This window comes from Artemia franciscana, chromosome 8 (assembly GCF_032884065.1).
Source record: "Artemia franciscana chromosome 8, ASM3288406v1, whole genome shotgun sequence".
In the NCBI taxonomy this organism is placed as follows: domain Eukaryota; kingdom Metazoa; phylum Arthropoda; class Branchiopoda; order Anostraca; family Artemiidae; genus Artemia; species Artemia franciscana.
In genome coordinates, this window is record NC_088870.1 from 43960484 (window position 1) to 43977666 (window position 17183).

At 34.4% G+C, this 17183-nt stretch overlaps 1 protein-coding gene across 1 annotated transcript in view; it reads right to left on the reverse strand.

Moving 5' to 3' along the window:
* Positions 1–192: 192 nt before the first annotated feature.
* LOC136030688 (kinesin-like protein KIF20A) overlaps positions 193–17183 on the reverse strand; it is a 32626-nt gene continuing 15635 nt past the window's right edge. Inside the window, exons 4-6 of the mRNA XM_065709755.1 lie at positions 15190–15299; positions 7896–8188; positions 193–402 (exon numbers count right to left, since the gene is read on the reverse strand). Of these exons, the coding sequence (XP_065565827.1) occupies positions 193–402; positions 7896–8188; positions 15190–15299 (613 nt within the window). The remainder of the gene's footprint in view (positions 403–7895; positions 8189–15189; positions 15300–17183) is intronic.

Sequence of the window (17183 nt, forward strand, 5' to 3'; positions counted from 1 at the left end):
TCCTATTATATTCATTTCCCTAACGATAAATTTATAATAAAAAAGAAGGGAAATAAAAAGAGAGGAAAGCCTTATAAAAAATAGGGAAAGCTTTGAAAACACACCTTATTCTCAGGGGTTTTTTAATTTTGGCTTTTCCATTATATCTCAAAGCGTCCATTACATGGTGCAAAGTAGCCAATGATAGATTTATCATGCATGCTTCCTGCAGCCGTTCTCCTTTTGATTGTGCTTTGGCTGTTCTTTCAGCTCCGGCCAGGTCACAGAAAGCAATTGATGAATTTTGCCAACACTGCCATCTTTGGTTGATTGGGGAACAACACGTATTTGGAATATGGAATGGGATCGGGAACTGCTGCGGTTTAGATTTGTAGAAGCATATCGCAAGTTTTTTATTCCCACCTGAAAAATTGTGAAAAGGGGGATTTGAGACATGATAAATTTTGTTCTCACAATGGCCGTTAGTTTCAAACACTGCCAAACTTGCGTTTAGCGCATAAAAAATAGAGCAATAAAAAAGCTAAAGGAAAATATACTAATCTAGATAGATGAAAAAAATGAAACCAAGGAAAAATATCGAAATGTTAAACATGAAACATCAAAATATCGAATGTTGAATATGAACTATCAAAATTTTGAATTTTAAATATTGAATTTTAAAGTAAAAAATATCGAAATATAAAACTCGAAACATCAAATATTGAATATCAGCTATAAAGCTGTTTAATTTTAATTATCGAATGCAATCAGGAAGAGTTGCTGTTTAGATTTGTATAAGGCACATCATAAATTTCTATCTCCATCTGAAAATTGTAATAAAGGAACGTTTGACAAGATAAAATCTTATTTGCACAATGACCGTAACTAACAAACACTTTTCATAAAAAAAAAACAAATAAAAGAATAATAATTGGAACCGAAAAAAATAGACTAATGTAGATAAACGAAATAATAAATAATAATTTATTTGTTACCCGCTTGTTTTGACAATTTAAGCGGAGTAAAAACATTAAGGAAAGAAAAACAAAATAACACAAACAATACAATTAATACAGTCTAATCAAAGGGTGGTAAGGACCCAAGCGTTGACAGGCAACTAGCATAGAGTTTTTTTTATAAACAAAAATAATATCAGTAACACAAAACTTTCTGATAATCTTCTGATTTCTATAAGAACGCTCGCAACATTGCGAATGATCGCAATATGTAGAATAAAGTCTGGATAAAGCCTTTCGTGAAAATCTGCCTCGGATCGGGACAATTTTCGCGTACCCAAGTTTAAGCTTACTTTTAATATCATTAAGCCCACAAGATCGAAAAGCCGATAAAGATGAACAAATACTAATACCAAGCCACCGAATCGAAGAAACGAGCTTAACTGAAAAATAACCACAATCAAGATCACTTCTTTGATGCTTAGCATTAAAAACTAAATATTCACATTTTTCAGTATTAAGTTTGAGGCCGATTTCCTCAAAAGACTAAGAAACAAGCTGGGTCGATTTAATCAGGCTAGATTTAGTGTGGCTGATCGAAAGTAAATCATCTGCATATGCAATATACGAATGATTAGTTAGGCCTAAAAAACATGATGGATTAATACGTGGCAAAACAGAATAAAGACAAGCATTAAACGGATAAGACTCCTCCTTGCTAAGACCAGAACGGATAGGGATATTACCAACGTAGGTGTCACCTGACTTGAGTCGAACATGTGAATTAGCATACCAAAAACGAAGAGTTGATATAATAGACACATTTGCACCAAGTTGGATTAAAGAGTACCAAAGTTGGCTATGGCATATTGAATCAAAAGCTTTTGTAACATCGAGTGCACAGAAATGAACCTCAAAACCATTTTTAGGCGCGTCAAATAATACTATAGCACGATGAGCATGTTGGCATCCTATATACGGCTTGAAGCCAAACTGATTAGACATATAATCTACATTAGACAGGAGATCAGGGAGCAAAACATATTCAAATACTTTACTTAAAGTACTAGCAACCGTAATAGGCCTATACGAAGCGCAACTAGTTGGATCCTTACCACGTTTCAAAATTGACGTAATGTTACCAACTAAAAACGAATCAGAGACTAAAGAAGAGCATAAACACGTCTGAAAAAGTAACTGCAAGTGATAAACTAATTCCTCTGATTCGATATTGAGGAGAACAGCACTGATGCCGTCTATATCATAAGATTTCGATTTAAGTCTCTCTACACTTCTTTTGACACGGTCAACACAAACGGAAGGGTATATGACCTTGAATGATTTTCTTAGGCAACAGGCTAGAACAGAGCTTGACAAAACGAAAATGGACCGCATATATCACTGTATCGAAAATGTTACTATAATGATTGATCCATGATACATTAGGGATTCGGTCGGCCGTAGGCAACCTATTGAACTTCGCGACATTAATCACTTTTTTCCACTGGCTAGGAGTCTTAGGAAATTCGGCACCATTATACCTAATTTTTCGAAGATAGAATTTAAAATCAAGCTTTGTTCTTTGTTTAATATCGAAAACATTACCCCTTAAAGGGCGGCCGCAAGCTATCCAAATTTTTAACCACAATTTAGCCCGATTTTTTATTGTTTTGAGCTCTGGGTCATTCTTCCAAATTGAACTTCTTGTTTGTGCTCGAAAGCGACAAAGGGGAACAGCTACCTCTTCAGACCTCTTTAAGCACGAAACAATGTGGCTATAATAAATATTAAGCTGAATTCTGGCTTGTGGGGACCCAACAGTTGTACACAACAGATTAAAAGGGACTTTAATCGTTGATAGAAAGCAAACAAGTGTGGAAAAATAAAGAGGTCAATCAGCTTTGTTCCATTCTCTTTTAGAAATCCACTTCCTAGAATTAGGACGAAGGTTCTTTTCAACAGTAGCATTAAGGGTAACAGTGAGGGATAAGGGGAGACGGTCATAATCACGCTCATCCTGATCAACATGGACTTCGCCACAGATGAGACCAGAAGAAACGATACAATGGTCAATGTCCGAAAGTGAGCCACTATTATGGATATATGAATGGGAGCCATCTTTCTTCAAAATTTTGTAACTATTCGGTAGGGAATCTAAAAGAAGCTCAGTCCGCACTGATGAAGAGTTAATGTTACAATTCAGATCACCGATCAATGACCAATCCAGTCCATTACTCTCAATGCCACTCAAAAGACTTTTTACTAATACGCAAGATTTTGTAAATTTAGTTAAACATCGGAGGGATTTTTGGTCGCAGGGGAGATAAACATTAATGAGGACAAGGTTGGCAAGACGGGTAGCAATATAACAATCACTCTCGTGATAACATAAAGGGGGTGGTGAAAACAGCGTCTTTTTTATTAAGCATACTATGCCACCTGATGGTCTGCCAGAGGTTTTGCGACTTTTAGAAAAAACTAAGTGTTCGTTACTTCTCCTTAGGGAGTTTAAGCTCACTATAGGTAGGAAATGTTCCTGGAGGAATAAAAACATCAAAATTTTCTAATGTCTGATCTAAAAAAACGTCTTTATCCTTAGTACCGTTAATATTGAACGAACATATAGTGAAGTTAGTCTTAGCACTCATTTTCTTGCATAGGACGATCGATTCGACAGAAGTTCACGAAGAATTCGGCATTTCATTGAGAATGACACATAATTGCCTTGACAGTTCGCGCATTTTGGTGCAGCCTGGCACGGAGAATCTGGCGAGGATTTATGTTGCCCTGCGCAACGGGAGCAGCATTTTTCTTTATCACAATTTGATTTTAAGTGATTTGGTGATTGGCAATTATAACAGCATTTGGGTGGGCGTTGGAATTCGTAAACTCGATATATCTCATACCCAATCTTTATACCAAGTCGAAGTGCATTAGCGAGCTCAACAGCGTTTTCAAAAAACACTCTAACAGCCAAAGAACTGCCTATTCGTTTCGCATGAGTAATATTGTCGCTATCAATTAACATCCCCTCATCAAAACTGGTCGGTATACCTTTAATGATTCCAATATATTTCGTTTCTTTTACTTTGACGTCACAATCTCTCATTACAGACGGAACGGCATTGCAAAAGTTCCTTGCAGCAATCTTGTCAATTCGTACCACCAGCTTATCGCCAGAGGGCTTAATGCTATGAATACATTCATGACCTGGAATAGAGTCTATTATTTCGCGACGCTTGGCAGGATTATTTAATTCCGATGGGACTTTAGCAATAACAACGGTCGTCAGATCGTGATTCAATGACTGAGGGCCAGGGCTGCTAAGAGGGGGAAATTTAAGATCATACGACGAAATCTTCTCATGAATTTGCTTAAGTTCCGAATCAATGTTTACAAGCTTTGAGGCGAAGCTAGAATAAGCCACAGCAGGAATAACAGGAACCTCGGTAGGCAAAATAATCACGTATGTAGGCAAAGACAAATTTTCGTTGTCGCAGTTCTGGAAGATTTCCATCATGTCCTTAATGTGATGGTAATTAGCTTGATCGCCTTGGCGTCTTTGTACACATTCACCCTCGTAAACACGAGACCAAAGTTCTATTTTAGCCGTCATAATAGACTTGTCATCGAAAAAACCAACAGCATGGTTAGCAATAACTTTATCACTTACTCCTTCCTTAAGATTAGATTGCACAAAATTCAACACCGACGAATGTACATATTCCGTCATAATGGTATAATTAACTATTATATGGACAATTAGCCAAAGTCCAAAATCAAATCAGTTTATTACTCACCATACTGTCAAACAGCTGTCACATCCGATTAAATTAGCTCAAAATAATCCTTTACAAAGTAAATGAATTCGTTATTTTCCGTGTGAGATAATATCCGTGCAATATCTGCAACATGTAGGTCAGTAAGTAGGGATTATACGTCACTATAATCCCTATTGCGAAATTTATTTATTTTTTTTTATATATTTTTCTCTTCACATAAAACTTACTGAATTAATAATGTCCAAGCAGTATCCGATTTAGAAGATGACACCTTGAACTCTGAAATACCAATCAATAAAGGTTGGCCAAGAATTGAAATATCGAGGGATAGAATGTCAAAAGTATAGAAATGCTAAATGGGAAATATTTGAATGTCAAACTTCAAACATTGAATGAGCTCCAGAACTGCTGTGGTTTAGATTTGTAACGACATATCGTAAATTTTTATCACCGCCTGAAAAATTTGAAAAAAAAACGGGCTTGAAATAGGATGGAGTTTTTTTTTTTTTTCTCAAGATAACCCTCACTGGAGAAAATTTACCTTAAAAAAATTGAAGCAATAAACAAAAAAAATAAAGGTCGATAAAAAAAACTAACTAAGATACAAAATATATATAAAAAAAACGTAATAAGCACAGTAAGGAACCTCCCTAATCAAAGACAACTAGATAAAAAGCATGCAACAATTCCACAAAATTGAAAATATACAAAATCATCGAAAGGAAATAATCGAACGAAAAATAATGAGAGAGCCTATGCATGAGTAATGAAATAAACAACTTAAGATGGTACTAAACGTTAACAACAGAAGCAAAATACGGTATAAAACCTCTCATATACGCGTCAGTTGCACAATGAATTGGAGTGACAATCAGCCTTTCTCCCTTAAAAGGCAAAATAGTACTTGTATGGTATACGGCCTACCACTCAGGTTGGACACAAAATAGAACCGTTTTTTTTTTTCGTTAACTTCTTTTAGCTTAGCGTGAGACAAGACAAATAGAAGTGACAAAATAGATAAAAAAATGTAATTTGAGCTATATATTTGCAAATTAGGGGGTGGGTGGGGTAAAGTATTTGGACAGTGTGAAATTTTAATAACAATTCTTATTCTGCATATTATGAAGTAAATAATATGCAGAATAATTATATATGACAAATTAGGCCTCCAGACCCATTATATTTTAACAACCCCCCCCCTCCATGTTCAAAATTTAAAGTGAGAAGTGCTCAAATTGATTCAGTGATTCAGCATCAGAAAAACATATTGGAAGAACATTGGGTAGGGCGTATATCATACAAGTACCACGAAATCTTACTGGGTTGGAGGAGGTACAATTCCTGGGTCTAAAATTTGAAGATTTTCGTCCAAAAGTGATACAAATGGCATAATTCAGTCGTGCTTTGTGAATTGCGAAAAACCGAAGGGCTTTTTTGAATTACTCCAATTATTGCAGAATTTCCCCTAGTCACGCCAAAACCAGGTAAAGCGCATGTTCTAATAAAGGTAAAAATAATAAATATAAGTATATGCAAAAAAATGGTCTACTGGGTATCTGAAATTTATGATACTTAAGTAGAGTAAGGGATATATTTGCCTATTTTTTACACTATCAATGTAAATATATTACGAAAGATTAGATTATCAGATACTATTAAAACTTTTAGGGTGAGAAGTACTCAAATTGAGGTAGAAAAGGAGGAGAGGGTAAAAAGATGTAGAACACTTTAGGAAATTGGAAATGATAACTGAGGATGTATTCTCATCGCAAGGGTGTATCCATGATTTTTCTTCAGGGGGAGGGGGAGGCGGGGGCACTGAAATAAAATAAAAGAGTACAGACAACGTGTTGGTGAGCATCTTTGTTTTTACTGTTTTAAAAAGTAGAATTGTGAGAAAGAGTCAAAGTTTAGCGTAAAGAGCGGGAGAATAAGAAAGGGACAGCCCCCTTCATATTCGGAATAATTTCTGTTAGTTTTAAGCTTTAATGTCGCTCCTTACTTTCAGTAAAAAAAAATTGTTTTCTATAATTACTTTTTATTTAATATGGTTAAAAGTCGAAGAAGATAGTCGCTTTATTATTTTTTGTGCTGTTTATATCCCTTCAGAGCCAAGCTCGTACAACGAGGATACGTGGTGTATATTAGAAGATGAAAAACGTAAATTTTCTATTCAGTTCCCTTCCGATTCGTTTTGTCTTATGGGGGACTTTAATGGTTATGTTGGGGTTACTCCAGATCTTTTGATGTCACATCATGCCTGTATGGACGGGGCTGCTTGGGTGGTGTGGGATGATTTGGTAACTCATCTCCCTCTGAGGCCAAGTAAGGACCATAGTAGACGGAAGGCTAATTGGGGGTCGTAACATTTCAGACTTTTGTAGTAATGAAAATTTTTCTTATATTGAATGGAAGAGTTGGAAAGGATAGAGGTGTGAAAAATTTTACTTGCTTTTCAAGAGCTTCTCCAAGTGTGATTATAATATTTTGGTGAATGTTCCTCTTTCATTGCCTGGTTTTGCACAATCGTTTTTCAAAATTTGCTGTTTTTTGTGATATGTGAACGGAATGTCTCACTTATATGACAAAAAGCCACCATGACCAAACATAATTCAAATAAAAAAAAAACAAAGAAGCCACAAAAAATCAAACTCACTCAAAAACTTCCATGCACAATCATATCTATATTTTAAATATTTTGGGATTTTGCGGGAAATAAATACATAAATAAAACAATGACGAACTAAAAAAAAACATCTTTCCTCTTTTGTGTTTTTACTTTCTTTTTAAAAGGAACTCTCAGAGGAATTAAGAGGATTTAAAAAAGCACAAAAATAAATCCAATTTGCCGATTTTCATCTGATTTTTATCCTTCCTCTTCTTTAGTTTTTTCAACTTACATTACATATATTCTTCAGTTTTATCGTTTGACATGGCCTATTTATATTTGTGGCTTTTTTTTCAATTTTTCCTGGAAATTACTATATAGTATAATTAATATAATTACTATATATTAATATAATTATATTTTTGTAATATGCTAAACTGGTAGCAAATAATAATAAAACTAGCGGCAGTGCTTGCCTCTCTTGTGCCCAGGGCGAGATCTTGATTAGTCACAAAAGGCAATGTCAGGCTCTTTAAGATGCTTCATTTGGTGCAATAAATCGTATCCTACCTGAATAACTTGGTACGCCTCATCAGCGCTACGTACAAGTATTTCTTGCATGTTCTTGATGAAGAAACACCCTTTCCCTTCTTCTGCCAATTTCAGAGGGGCTGTGAGCACTCTTTCTTGTTTATCTTTCTTCATTGCCAATACATCGTAAATCTGATCATTGTAGATTTCAACCACTGAAATCCAAACTGTAGACATCCAATCGGTTGTCAAGGTAACGCTTCCACTATCCCGGGATCTCTGGGATATATCTACGGAGTTTTGAGGGATTTGGCGTTTAGCTATTAACGGAACTAGAAAGGAAAACCATTTTTGTTACTTAGTGAACGCGAGAAAAATAAAAACCTCTATTCACGAGGTTCTTAAGAATTTAGAGTTTAGCTATCAACTGGACTAGAGAAAAATAAAAAGTAACCACGAGGTTCTTAAGAATTCAGTGTTTAGTTATTAACTGGACAAGAGAAAAATAAAAACCTCTATTCATGATGTTCTTGGAATTTAGTGTTTAGTTATTAACCAGGCTAGAGAAAAATAAAAATCTTTATTCACGAGGTTCTTAAGAATTTATTGTTTATTTATTAACTGGACTAGAGAAAAATAAAATCCTCTATTCCCGAAGTTCTTGAGAGTTTAGTATTTAGTTATTAACTGGACTAGAGAAAAATAAAAACCTCTATTCACGAAGTTCTTAAGAATTTAGTGTTTAGTTATTAACTGCACTAGAGAAAAATAAAAAACCTCTATTCACGATGTTCTTGAGAATTTAGTGTTTAGTTATTAAGTGGACTAGAGAAAAATAAAAACCTCTATTCTCGAGGTTCTTGAGAATTTAGTGTTTAGTTATTAATTGGACTAGAGAAAAAAACTTTCTATTAGTGAGGTAGATAAAGTCTAAACTTTTCTGGTCTTTCTAAACAAGGGAATTCAAAATTGAATGCCCTTCATTTTAGTAACATATCTCCAAATTTGAACATCCAATCGATTTTTAACCAACTATTGATCCATATTAGGTATATTACTACCTGAAAACCGCAGTTTTTTCAAATTTCTCTTTCGTTTATCTCAAAATTATGAGGGTATCACGGCAGTATCACATTTTCGTCAGTGTTGCCATGTTTAATCGTAAAAATAAATAAAAATAATACGTTCAATTAGACAAACTTTTTGATCACAAAAATTCAAAATCTAAAGATATATTAATTCCTAAGACAACTACATCTTAAAGGTAAGCCGCGCCTTCTTGAGCTGTTGGGGGCTATGTGTTTCTAGCTTATCCAATCAAAAGATGTTAATGTACTGTATCGGATTAACGCCGTTTCTTGACAACTAGGTTCCTTGAATCGGCTACGAAGTTTGTTACTACAGACGTGTTTGATCTCTGGGTCTCGTATTAGTAAGTCGAGGACAAACCGACTGAAACACCAAACAGGACAAAAAAAGAGGTTAACGGACAGTCTGATTCGGAGGATTGAAAAGACTGGGAAATTCCACGCCATGAAAGATCTTTCTGATCAAAATTATCAAGTTTTTGGATGAGAGCCATATTTTTTTTTTAGTGTTGCTGCTTTGAACCAGGAAATTAAATAGACCTATATAATTATTTAAATCCAAAAACGCCTTTCATTCGTAGAAATTCAAACATCAAAATCTATTTTTGATGTTTATATAGTACATTTTGAAGACTGAAACTACCAAACAAATTAAAATAAAACATTTTAGTCCCCCTTGGATATCTTAGGTCAATTTATACCTGATAACCGCGGTTTTCTGACTTTTTTTTCTTCTAATTATCAGGTTTTTTGATGATGACCACATTTTCATCAGTGTTGCCACTTTGGACAAATAAGTAAGTCAACAAGATTATTTAAACCCGACACCGCTTATCATTCGTAAAAATTCAAAGATCAAAAACCTGTTTTTGATGTTTGTACTGTTCCTTTCGAAATCTTACGGTACCAAAGAAATGAAAATAAAACGTTTTCTGTCCCTCCGGATCATCTTGTCATTTTATACCTGAAAACCACACTTGTCTGAGATTTTTTCCTTTTTTTTTAAACTGTCAAGTTTTTAGATGAGGGTCACATTTTTGTCCGTGGTGCCACTTTAGACACGGATAATAAAGAAGTCAACATAAGCATTAAATCCAACAACACTTTTCATTGGTAAAAATTCAAACACCAAAAAACTCTTGATTCCAAAATAGAACTGCAACTTCAAAAGGAATCTGCGGCTTCTTAAGCTCTTTAGTAGCACGTGTTTCTACCTTATCTTTCATTTTTTATCTTTTTTTTAAACTTGGTGTCTAGTGCTCTCAAAACTTTCATAGCTGTCAATGAAGGTCTTTTCATAAATAATTTAATACATCAATTTTCATTATTCTTTTTAAGAGATATGCTTGTGTAAGTTTCCATACAAACAAATCAAACAATCAGAGTGCATTTTGAATATCGTTGAAAAAAAAAGCAAAGTTAAAAACGAAACGGGTACTATTGTTGACATCATCTAACTTCAAAAAAGTCAGGCAACAGAGTTCTCTTCTGCTGAAAAGGTGAAATTTTCCTATAAAATATTTGGTCACTTCATGTCATTTGAATAACGGGAGTCACAGTTCGGCCACTAGTTGAAAAACGTTAGTCAGTAAAAGTATGTTAATTGACAGTCTGATCAAGAACAATGAGAAGACTGGGAAATCCAGGGCATGAAGGATCTTTCTGATCAATTTTATCAGGTTTTTAGATCAAAGCCAGATTTAAGCAGATCATAACATCAGTTCAGCAGAGGAAAAAAGCTCAGTATAAAGGGAGTTTTTAGGGAGAGTCTTGAAGATTGCATCAGAAACAACAGTGAAGGCAAACAGTGGTGTTTTGCAAGTGATTGTCATCAAAGATTAATAAATTCTAATAGAGTTCCTTTCGGCAAAGTCAGGGACCTAGCAATCAGTTCAGCAGAGCACAAGAATACAGCATAGAGTTTCGAGTGAGTCAAGGGGGAAAGTTTAGAGAATTTTTAGAATTTCAGGTTATTGAATACCATTTGAATAACGGTAGTCACTATTCGGACACTAAATGAAAGGCTTAATCAATAAAAAGACGTGAATTAAATGCAGATCAGAAAAATTGAGAAGAGTGGGAAATCCAGGGCATGAAGGATGTTTCTGATCAATATTATCAGGTTTTTAGATCAAAGCCAGATTTAAGCAGATCATAACATCAGTTCCGCAGAGGAAAAAAGCTCAGTATAAAGGGAGTTTTTAGGGAGAGTCTTGAAGATTGCATCAGAAACAACAGTGAAGGCAAACAGTGGTGTTTTGCAAGTGATTGTCATCAAAGATTAATAAATTCTAATAGAGTTCCTTTCGGCAAAGTCAGGGACCTAGCAATCAGTTCAGCAGAGCACAAGAATGCAGCATAGAGTTTCGAGTGAGTCAAGGGGGAAAGTTTAGAGAATTTTTAGAATTTCAGGTTATTCGGAGGTTCGAGAAATGTTGTCACAGCGCCATTTATTTTGAATTGTGTTTCTAATTGAGCGGATTTTCTAAAAAATTAGCCACATGGTAAAGATGAATTCTATAATTGTTTAGTTCATTCAGGTTTTTTGCAATGTGTTAATATTTGTGATTTGGTAAAATTTATAATATTTAGTTTACCTATTGTTGCTAAAAGGAGGGATATATTAACAGGATAAGTTTGTTTTTGGTTTTACTTGGTTGTTTTACATTTGCTGGTTTTTTTTTCACAGGCATGTATTTTGGGGGTGATACCTGACGCGGGGATTTATTTTGAATTGTGTTTCTAATTGAGCGGATTTTCTAAAAAATTAGCCACATGGTAAAGATGAATTCTATGATTGTTTAGTTCATTCAGGTTTTTTGCAATGTGTTAATATTTGTGATTTGGTAAAATTTATAATATTTAGTTTACCTATTGTTGCTAAAAGGAGGGATATATTAACAGGATAAGTTTGTTTTTGGTTTTACTTGGTTGTTTTACATTTGCTGTTTTTTTTTTTCATAGGCATGTATTTTGGGGGTGATACCTGACGCGGGGATGCCATGGATATTCTGTGGTAGCCACAACACTGTGCTGGGTAGAGAATTTAGAGTGGCGAAACCCTATATAGGCCAGTGTATTCTCCTGATGAGCCCTTATGTTGGGTGTTGCCTCTGAATTATTTGTCTATATTATTTTTTCTATTGTTTGGTAAATGACGACTTATACTTATTGACGACATGACTGCCTGTCCATGGATTATTCTTTATGGTTGATTGTGTTTTGAAAGTTAGTAAGTGTAAAAGTCGTTGTTTTCTTTGCCAAGATCATTTTGTCCCACGGACTTCTGTTAAAAGTACATTGTATAATAAAAATTTTGCATGCAAGTCACGTGGTAATGTTAATTGTAGAACAACCAATGTAATTTACCTATTAGAATGTAATAAATGCTGCCTACAATATGTGGGGGAAACAACTAATAATATATATAAAAGATTTTCTGGACATAAGACAACAGTTAATAATGAAAAAACTAATAACTATCTAGTTCAACATTGTAATAATGGTAAATGTTCCATATCAGATATAACTGTCACAATTTTAGAAAATTTAGAATTAGAAAATTTAAATAAAGAAGAGAAGAATAATAGACTACGTAAACAGGAGGATTTCTGGATCCATACTCTTGGTACAGCTTATCCTTTTGGGCTAAATGATCGTGTAGCAAAATATGGTGACATGTCTCATGTTGTTGTTAAATGTATTGATGGTTTTATGGACCATCCTTCTTTTACTTGTCCTACTAACGTAAAAAACGATCGAGAGGACATAGGAAAAATAATAGAAAAAATGAATTAGATGTACATATGCTTTCTATAGATCTATGCCAGCTACTTGAATCTAGGGGTATGATTTCTGTAATAAAGTGTCTAAATAATTTATCCAAGAGGAATTTAATCAAACTTTTCTGGATTGTTAAGAATAATACAGCTCTTGATTATAATTTTAAAGTAATATGTGATACAATTTGCATTCTAACTAAAACGAAATTTATTTCAAAAAAGAAAAAGTTCGATAAGATTAGTAATAAGGATAACAGATTATATTTACCTATTAATTTTACTTGTAAGCAGATTGAAGATATTAATTTACCAGAAATTTTAAATCAGCGGCATGTGAAACAGGCCCTTCCTAGTAATTTAAATTATAATGATAGTCCAGTTTTAACTTATAAATTTTCAAAAACTATTGGGCAAATTATTTTTAATTATAATTTAATACTAAAAAAACTAGATAGTGATATAAATTGGAAACCGGTTTGTAATTGTAAGCAACTTGGCCCATTTGTAAATCCTACTTACAAACATGTTATAACAGGGGACTTGTCAATAATAAAGCAAGATGATCTTCAAATTATAATGAATAAAGGGGCTAATTTCCGTCTTTCTCATCATTTGAAACCATCGAGTGTTCTTGATGGCTTGGAAAATGATTTTGATTTATTTATTGATAAGTGGTGTAAGAAAGAGAATAAAAATAAAGAGAGTTTTCAAAGTTGGAAGAATTTAATTATTAGTAGAGTAAGAAATAAAATATATTCTAACTTAAAAAATAGTAACACTAAATCATTATTTTATAATGCGAAGATTAAACAAGCAATTGCTAATCTAAAGAATGAATTTGTAATTGTGCCAGTGGATAAAGCTAATAATAATTTTGCCATAATTTGTCAGAAGCTGTATTGTGATATCTTAAAAAGGGAGTTATGCACAACTAATGTTAACTAATATATATATATATATATATATATATATATATATATATATATATATATATATATATATATATATATATATATATATATATATATATATATATATATATATATATATATATATATTTTAGCATGATTTTTGCTATTTTTGTGTGTTAAGATTGGCAACCTTTACTCCCAAAAAACATTATAACTGTATATGGACGCTTTTCCATTACATATAGAATTCACAACTTTTAAATTTTTACAGAGTGGAGCCCATAAAAAATGATTAAAAAAAAAAAAAGATTAACAGAAGCAAACATTTTATTGTGGTTTGTTGGATTTTATGGATTTTATTTGATTTCACAAAGATAAAGATTTGTGTTTTATTGTCCAACATTAGCAGACAATTTTGACGGATCATTTCAAAATTGTTCTTAAATTGGTAAATGTTTAGTCACTACAATCAGTAATCAATCACAGGTTTGATCCAGGCGCCTCGCTACTGGATGACATTTGTCATTCGGCCACTGAAGTTGTTCACAACACTCCCAACATGTCATTCGGATTGCTTTCTTGACGGTTTATCTCAGGTTATCAATTGTGTCTGGGTTTTCCCCGTACAATATTTCCTTTAAGGAGCCCCAGAAAATGTAATCTAGCGCACTCAGGGATGGGGGATAGGATGGCCATGCATTGTTAGTCCTCTCCAAATTCGGATACAAAGAAAGTGTTTCTAGTTTACAATATGCTCGCTTATCGTCTGGTTGATTGCGTTCGGTCTTGCTAGTTGTAGTTTGTTGGCTTTTGTAACCTGGCTTTAGTCTGCAGTTAAAAAGTCTGCACTTCATAGAAAAATGGCTAATAATTACTGAGAATAACTGAGCGCACAGGTTTGATGGAAATACTTGCTGCAGCAGCTATCGGACAAACCTATCGGACAAGCAGCTATCGGACGATTGTTCCAATCAATCCTTGACGTCTTGAACACAAACGGGCAGTCCTGCAGATACCTATGAGTCACAATGGCTTTCGTTTTTATTGAGCAAAGTTCCACTGTTTTAAAGCTTTTCGTCCAAATTTGCGATCATATGTCAAATAAGAATCCTCTTCCCCGAATATTCGGGTCGAAACTGCTTCTTAACAAGAATATATAACTTCCTTGTAAAATCTAGTTCCACATCCTTTTTGCTTTTTTCCGTCGAAAATTATGGAGGTGGTCCATCTTGGTGTCAGATAATACTTACAAGTTTCTTTTTTAACAAACCGGGAAAAGAAAATAATTTCTCTAGGAAACAAAATTCTATACGTTTGTTCCTCTTTTTACCCCCCCCCCCTCCTTTGTATGTACTTGCGTCAGTTTCCACTTAGCCATATCAAACAATCAACTTCCATCTTCTCTGACCCAAGAATTTGAATATTTTTTAAACGCACTACATAGACCTACAGAATTCAGAAATTTTTGCAAGTCTATGTTTCTTCTCTAATTTAGAGAACTAATTAAAATTAGGGCACTCTGGATACCTGGATAACGAATTGTTAAACTCACCCGCTAACTGAGACTTGGATCTTGAATCTTCTATTGGTTTCACAAGTGACGAGAACAAAGAGATCTCTTCCAAGACTTCCGAGTCCGTAAGTATTTTATAGCCATTATCCCTGAAAACATGAAAAAGTATCAAATTATGAAAGAATAAAATTTTTCCAAGATGGATAATTTTCGGCAGAGTAGTTTTCCGTAAGGGGGATATCTGCTTGGCAGAGGGGAATTCTCCGAGGATGGAATTATCCACAAAGAGAACTTTCCGAATTTTCTTAAAATTAAAGAATATTACTGTAGTTAATCGGCTGGGAGGACTTGAACTTTCCGCAGGGAGAATTTATACCTTGGAATTTTATTCATTGGCGAATTTCTCACAAAAAATTTCTTTGAATTTCTATTGAGATTACAGCTTAATGCAAAGAACAATACCTGACTGGTCGCTCGTAGAAATATACACATTGACAATCTGTTTATTCCACAAGACGAGTATACCTTCAAAGGAGAGCTGCATCTCCTTAAGCTGCTGGGTGACATATATTTCAGCTGATTTTTTGCAAACATTATTCTTATTTGCACTAACTATTACCAAATACTTCTTTTCCCAAAACATTTGAATAGCTTATTTTTTCCAATTTTTTGGAATAAATATAATTGACTTGACTTACTTGACATAAGTCCCGTCCGGCCTTTGTGGCTGTATTGGGGCTTCTTCTTTTCTGAACAAACGATGAATATGGCAACGGTAGTTCGATCCATCTGGCGCTAGACGAAGCAACCGGAGGAGGTTATTGGCCGGGAAGTTGTCGGTCCATCTCTTACGAGGTCGGCCTTTGGGGCGCGGGCCGTGAACCCGTCCTTCTAATGTGATTTTTGGGAGCTGGTTGGCCGACATTCACTGGATATGGCCAAGCCAGCGGAGTTGCTGGCTTCTGACCCGGTCCATGATGGTGCGGATGGACGACGGAGTAGTTTTCGGAGGTCTTTATTTGAGACTCGGTCAATGTAGGTGATCCCTGCAATGCGTCTAAGGCATTTAGTTTCAAATGCGGAGATTCTTTGCTCATCATCAGCCTTTATTGACCAGGTTTCGCTTGAGCATAAAGCAATTGGGATTATGAGAGAGTTGAAGAGTCGCACCTTCAGAGAAGTTGACAGAGTCTTGTTTTTCCAGATTGGCAAGAGGTCCTTGAAGCTGGCGTCTTCAAGAAGAGGTTCTTGAAGAGGTCCTTCAAGAGGTTCTTGAAGCTGGCGCCTGACAGGCCAAGTTTGATCGTTTGATCGATTTCGAGCAGTCGTTATCAGAAGTTAGGAGGCTCTCTAGGTAGACGAAGGAGTCAACATTTTCTACCGGCTCTCCTTTTATTGTTAGCTGCACGTTTCTTGAAGTAGGGTCTCCAGACACCCGCATAACCTTGGTTTTGGCAATATAAATTAATTGCATAAATTATAAGCATAATTGCAATTTGTTTAATTGATTGTTATGCAATATAGCTGTTTAATTGTTTGTTTGTAAATCTGTTCAAAATTTATCAGTTAACAACAATCCAATGGAAAATGTTTTACACAAACCTTCTTTGTGATTTGACGTTCATTTACGATTTAATTCAAATTAAGGAGAAAATTAAAATAGCGGCACTTTTACCCTTGAAATTAAGGGGAAAATTAAGATTAAACAGAAAGTTAAGGTGATTAACGTTTCAGCCTTGTAACCTTTTGACAGAAAATTTCACTTTAGTGCAAAGGTAAATATATAACATCATTTACAACCCCATAAAATGAAATTCAAGCGAAATAGTGGTGGCGATTAGTACTTTACTTATATAATAAATAACTATAATATAATACATGAAAAATTACCGATATCCCAGTTTTGTCAGGTGAAATTTACCACTTATGTTTCCGGTAATTTTAGCTTTAGACAAAAAATTACCATTTTTGAGACATAAACACAAAAAAAAAACTTTAAGAAAACCCCCCCAAAAAAATCATCTAAAGTTTAT